A 6779-nucleotide genomic window follows, 5' to 3' on the forward strand; every position below is an offset into this window, starting at 1 on the left:
AGAAGATTCCTTCATCGGCCTTTTTCATGGATCTGATGGTCAACTCTCCGGTGGTCGTATCCAGATCTGTTCGGCCTTTAAACTCTCTAAAATAATTCAGAGGAACAGTGTCTTTATTCCACTCAGCTACGATGTCTCTGTTAAATTTCCAGGTGATTTCGGTGATTCCTTCTCCAGGGACAGACTCGGGTTTGAGAGAAAGCTTACCGCCGATTTCGAAGTATTTATCCTCGGATAAAACAGCTTCCAGTCCCGCTGCCAGCAACAAAAACACGACCGGTATCTTCATGTCCACAGATTAAAATTTAATCTACAGAATCCAGATTTAAATATCAGCAGATCCCAGTGAGTTTTCTTGCGGAGACCCTCACCACACCCAAACGCAGTACAGAAATGGCAAACTCGTGTCATTTCCGGTTTGGCGTGTTTCTGAACAGCGCCCCTCTTCGACCAGGAGGCTGCAGGACAGGAAGCCGCCAACAGTAAATATATCAGCAGCCACTTTTGTCATCTAAAATCAGCAAGATTTACACAAATGAACATAAAAGCGTTTATGTAATTTTTATCTGAGCGTTTAAATATTGATATAAATTATACATATTTATTCGTAAATATTTACAGAAACATAAGCACTTAATTTTGTGTGCTAATTTATACCACTCATTAATTAATTAAATAATAAGTTAATACTAATTTCTTCTATTTGTGCAGTTAACATTAAAATACTTGTTAAAATCGATATTTCAATTGTTGAGTCATTGTGAGGGTCTTCAGCTCCTTTAGTCACCAAGAATTCATCATTTTGTGCACTTTTATCAGTTTTTGCTAATTGTAAAAGTAAACAGAGCCAGAATTTTATCAACCAACTCTAAAGAAAAACAAAACACAGAATTACAAAAAAATTGAACACAAAACAAGACTCTTGAAATTTACCATGAAGACTAGAGCTTGCTTTGATTTGACAAACTTCACAGATTTTTTGTAAAGATTTGAAATTGTGATTAGATTTTTTTTCTGTGTGTGTTTCATTTGTAGATACATTTTCTGGCCAACATGAATAAATAATCATGGAGTTACTGAAATCTAATTACTGAAACTTAGTTTCAGTCTCGTTCTGGGCGGCTGTGGCAGAGTGGTTAGGGGAGTCGTCCTGGAACTGTAAGGTTACTGGTTTGATCCCCCATCCAGCTGTCTCAGTTGTTGTGTCCTTGGGCAAGATACTTCACCCCAATGCCTCTGATGTGTGTCCCATCAGTGTTTGAATGTGATTGGCACTGATCGGTCTCCACAGATGATTGTACATGTTAGCTTTGTAGTGAGATCTGGTAGAGTGCTGTGTGAATGGATAAATGAGGACACAGGTAGTGTGAAGAGCTTTGAGTGTCCTGGTTGGGTAGAAAGGTGCTATCCAAGTACAGTCCATTTACCATTTCTGAAATACACTGCTGCCAAAATAAAAAATAAAAGAAATAATCACACTCTGATATTTGTTGGACCATCTTCAGCTTTTATTACGTCACACATTCTGGCATAATTTCCATGAGCCTCTGCAATGTCATAATGTTCTGTCCAGCTGCATTAATGTTTCACCAAGACTTAATGTTGATGAGGTCTTCTCCTAAATTCTCTCCGAGCTGTGTTGCTGAGTCAGTGTGAGCTTCTGGCACTCATTCAGTTTCAGTAATGTAGAATGTTAAAGATATGTTGTGACTTACCTCTTGTTAAATTTTTAGACAGTTACAACAGGATTGTCTGAGGAAGACACTGGTTTTTACCCCATTCTCTTCTCGTGACAAGGATTCTCATACCTACTTTGATTTCTAGGTTTAACTAAGGAAGAATATTACTGATTGGATTATTCGGGGAAACGGTTATGTTTTCAATTCCGTATGATTTGGCCCCTGTTTACTGTCCACCCAAACACATTTCTTTGATAAATGCCATATTCCCAACAGCTCTAGTGTCTTAGAGGCAGGGTTATTTCCCTTGCTTCCTTTAAGTTTTATCCAGTATGTTTCTATCAGGAGCACATGTAAGGGCATGGTCTTGATTGCTCCTGTACACCTGTGTTCTGGACTGTAATCTATTAACTTTCTGAAGCAATACATCCGTAATCTATTGCTGCTCTCATGAGTGCTCTGTAAATGTTTAAAAGTGATTGCCTTTCAGCTTCCTAATGTTTCAAGCCACAGCTTTCATGAGGTTAAGTACTTCCTTGCACTTTGTTTCTATCTGTTTCATATGTACTTGTATTTCCCATGAGGGAACCACACTCCTAAAAAGTTAAATTCAGATATCCTTTGTAAAGGCTGTTCAACTGTAAATTTCCAATATTTTACTTTCTTTTATTTGTAAGCACCATGTAGCAGGATTTGCTTATTGATAATTTGAACCCCCATTCATATGACCATTTCTCATTTGTATTAATTGCATTCCTTGTATTTTTTTACAACATGTGAAGCATTTCCTCATTTCATATATATGGCCCTGTCATCTGCATAAAGAGCTGATTTTATACAATCTAGATTTGAGAAGATGTTGTTTATAACATTGTTAAATAAAACGACTGGGACTGACAGCATTCGAAGCAGGTGACTGATTGCTCTTCCTCGAGGAGTGCTCGTTTCTACTTTGAAATCTCTTGAATAATCCTCCCTAACCTAAATTCTTGTTTTCCTGTCTTTGAAGAAACTTGCAATCCAATTATACAACCTGCACCAATTCCCATTTGGTCCAACTTTATAACCCTTTTCTCCACACTGAACCATAGGCTTTTTCATAGGCTCAATCGTCCATCATTTCTCCTTTTATATTGCCATTATTAGTCTGCCTGCTTACCCCAGAGACTGTTGTTTGCATTAAAATCTCCACACTTCTCTTCTGAATGCATCTCCTGAAATCTCCTTAAATATCTCCATTTCTAGATTTTTGCGTGGATTATAAACATTCATTATTTTGATGTTTCCAAATATTTTAAGTTAAATATTTCTATACTAACACATTCATATTCATTAACATTATAATTTTCTTTATATGCTAATAATCTATCTTTGATAACTGTTGCACATCCTCGGCTCCGCTACCATTACTTTTATCTTTTCTAACTGATTTTCCTTGAAGTTTAAAGTTTAAATGGGGTTTTAACAGGTATCCTGTACACAAATTACATATTGTTTGGAAAACACGTGTGCCTTTAGTTTTAACTCAACCTTAAGCTAAACTGAGGCAGCACAAGCTTGCACAGTAGATCTGCACATGAATCCTGCTCCTTCCTGTCTGTTGACCAAAAGAAGACAGGCTGACCTAAGAAGCTCCGCCCACTCTGACCCCATAATGAAACAGAAATGCATAAACAGGAGGCAGTTAAATGTAAAAACAACCCATGGAAATAAAGACTTGTGGAAAAAGCTTTAAGAGACACAGATTCAAGTACAAACAAAAACATATAGATTTTTGAAAGCAGTAAACTTTTAATAATGTGATAAAATATATACCATTTGGAACTAAGCTTGAAAAATAAATATGGTCAAATAAATTATAAACATGAGGTAAATTTCTCCTTTTTAAACTTAATTAGTGCATTTTAATTGTAATTATTTATTTATCCATTTATATATTTTTGCTTTTACATCTGTTTCGATCTTCCATGATCACAAGGGAACACAAATTTAAAAATATTCTCCCATGTCCCCTCTCAGGCTCAGTAATATATATATATATATATATATATATATATATGTATGTATAAACATTAGTAAAAACGTAAGATTTCCAGTAAAACAAAAGAGAACTTGTCAGAAAAGAGGGCAGGCTTATTCAGTCATGTCCATAAGAATTCAAAGAAGTTCCTAAAACTTAATTATGTGTTAAAAAATCATTTGTTGGAACTAAGCTCGAAAAATAAATATGGTCAATTAAACTATAAACGTGAGGTGAAGTTCTCCTTTTTAAATTTAATTAGTGCATTTTAATTGTATTTATTTAGATATTATTTATGTTTATTTATGTATTATTTATATATTGGTCAAACAGAAGAGGAATGTTCAGTTTCCCAAAGTGAAGCTAATGGACAGCAAATCAACAGATTCATGACTGGTCAGGGGTCCCGTTGGAGGTCACAGTCTCAGGACCTTTCAGAGGGGTCGTTTCACTGCTTTCATCAAGTTCTTCAGGAGTCTTGCTGGAGGTCTTGGTGTTAGACTCTGTGTTCAGACAGACCACCTCGCTCATTTCTCCATCATGTAGAGGTTCTTCAGTGGGATGTTGATCAGGAGGTCCAGCAACACAGGGTAGACAAGGTGCAACTTTCTCTGGATATTTATAGGCAAACACTGAAAGTGCTGTACCTCCCAATATTAATAACAACAGGAAAATAATCCCAACAAGCAGACCAWCATGACTCTGTTCTTCTGGCTTTTTGATGAAAGGATTCTCCAGAGGCTCACTGTTCTTCTCACTGATGGGATTCTTTATTTTGCAGCTGAATGTTTTGATCAGTCGTGTTTCCTCATYWYTGKTGATGWTCATGTCCTTCTGYAGCTCCTTCCATTGTCCTTCGTCCTGCTGCCAGAAGTACTGAACAGGTCCAACAACTGCCTGACAGCTCAGGGTACACTGAGGTGAGCTGAAGGTGCACGCCWCAGGTCTCASCWKGACTTCAACCTTCTTGTCACGTAAATGTGTGATCCCCCTGGCAGAATATTCAACAGGCTGGACTTTAGAGTTGATCTCCACAGAGAAGATTCCTTCATCGGCCTTTTTCATGGATCTGATGGTCAACTCTCCGGTGGTCGTATCCAGATCTGTTCGGCCTTTAAACTCTCTAAAATAACTCAGAGGAACAGTGTCTTTAATCCACTCAGCCACAACGTTTTCTTTATGTTTCCAGTTGATGGCGGTGATTCCTTCTCCAGGGACAGACTCGGGTTTAAGAGAAAGCTTACCGCCGATTTCAAAGTATTTATCCTCGGATAAAACAGCTTCCAGTCCTGCTGCCAGCAACAAAAACACGACCGATATCTTCATTTCCACAGATTAAAATTTAATCTACAGGATCCAGATTTCAATACCAGCAGACCCCAGTGAGTTTTCTTGCGGAGATCCACACCCTGGCAGAGAGATTTGATATGAACTCAGGGATAGTATGAAAATGAAAGCAGAATTTTTTTTTTTGTAAAGGGCAAAGAGCACACTGCACCTTGCTGAAAGAAACCCAGTCATGTGACACATATGCCACCATGTGGTCAAACCAATGGGGAGGAAAGATCTTGTTCAGCCATGGCTCCAATCACTCTGGTGGTGTAGCTATCTGTTTTAGCAAATGTCCTGGAAATATTGTTGCCTTTAAAGCTGACAATCTCCGTCATTGGATGGCAGTTGTGTTTAATATGAAAGGATATGGGCACGCTAATAGTAATCAAATTAGTTGTTATTGTTAAAGATAGCAGATGTTATTTCTGAATACAGGGAAAATTACAGTACAAACTTAATTGTGATAGGTGGTGATTTTAACATGACACCAGATGAATGGCTGGACAGACGTCCAACTATTCTCTACAGGAAATGTAAATCCTTTTTTATAGGAATTTATGAATTCCAATAATCTCATAGATGTATGGAGAATTATAAATCCCAGTACTTGTCAGTTCCCATGGATCAAACTAAATGGTAGTATAACATCAAGAATAGATTTATGGTTAACCACACCAGATGTAACCAGATACGTTTCAGAGGAGCTGACTACTGTATTATATCACTTAAAACCAACCAAGTGGAACAAATTTAAAAACGATTACTGGAAGCTTAGATTTATTTAAATTCTATAAAGCCTTTGAAATGGTTGAACACCCCTTCAGTTTAAAAGCATTGGAATATTTTGGTTTTGCAGAAAGATTTATAAAAATGATTCACTTTACACAGACATCATTAGTTCAATAACTTTGCCTTCTGGAACATCTAAACATTCTTACATAAAAAGAGGAATTTGTCAAGGTTGTCCTGCTTCACCTCTGCTGTTTATTATTGCAGCAGAACTGCTGGCAATTTTTGTAAAAAAACTTAGTCCAAGTATTGAACCTTTAAATGTTATGGGAAATTCACCGGTAATTACTTGACTTGCTGATGACATGGCACTCTTTTTTAAAAGATATAACACAGATTTCAGAGGTGTTGAGAGATATACAGAAGTTTTCTGAAGCCTCTCGTCTGTACCTGAATATGAAAAAATGTGAAATTATCACCATATACATGATCATCCTTTTGATGCTATTTAAAATATTCCAATTACAAATAAATTAAGTATTTAGGAATCATATATCTCAAAAAATAAAATAGTTAGAGAAACATCAAACTCAGAAAATAAAATTCAGAAAAACAGTTATTCTCAACAGTTAGCTCCAGAGAGATTTATCTATTTTTGGACATGTTCTCACTAAAATGGAAAGCCTGTCTCTGCTTATTTACTCAGCATACACTCACCAGCCACTTCATAAGGTACACCTTGCTAGTACTGGGTTGGACCCTCTTTTGCCTTCAGAACTGCCTCAATTCTTCATGGCATAGATTTAACAAGGTATTGGAACCATTCCTCAGAGAGTCTGGTCCATATTGACATGATGGCATCACACAGTTGCTACAGATTTGTCGGCTGCACATCCGTGATGTGAATCTCCTGTTCCACCATGTCCACCTAACCAAGTTTTAACATCTTATATCAGCCAAAAAGTCTTTTTGATCTTGTTTTGAGACTGATTTACTAAACAAGAACTGATTGTGTAAGA

The 6779-nt window shown here is 36.9% G+C and overlaps 1 protein-coding gene across 1 annotated transcript; it reads right to left on the minus strand.

Annotated features, from left to right (window-relative positions):
- Nucleotides 1-4086: 4086 nt before the first annotated feature.
- LOC106527950 (CD48 antigen-like) lies at nucleotides 4087-5061 on the minus strand. The gene has a single exon (XM_014022976.1). It carries the CDS (start codon nucleotides 5023-5025, stop codon nucleotides 4087-4089), a length of 939 nt encoding a protein of 312 aa, XP_013878430.1. The 5' UTR covers nucleotides 5026-5061.
- Between the last annotated feature and the right edge of the window lie 1718 nt (nucleotides 5062-6779).

The sequence above is a fragment of the Austrofundulus limnaeus genome, unplaced genomic scaffold, assembly GCF_001266775.1.
Source record: "Austrofundulus limnaeus strain Quisiro unplaced genomic scaffold, Austrofundulus_limnaeus-1.0 Scaffold353, whole genome shotgun sequence".
Lineage (NCBI taxonomy): Eukaryota > Metazoa > Chordata > Actinopteri > Cyprinodontiformes > Rivulidae > Austrofundulus > Austrofundulus limnaeus.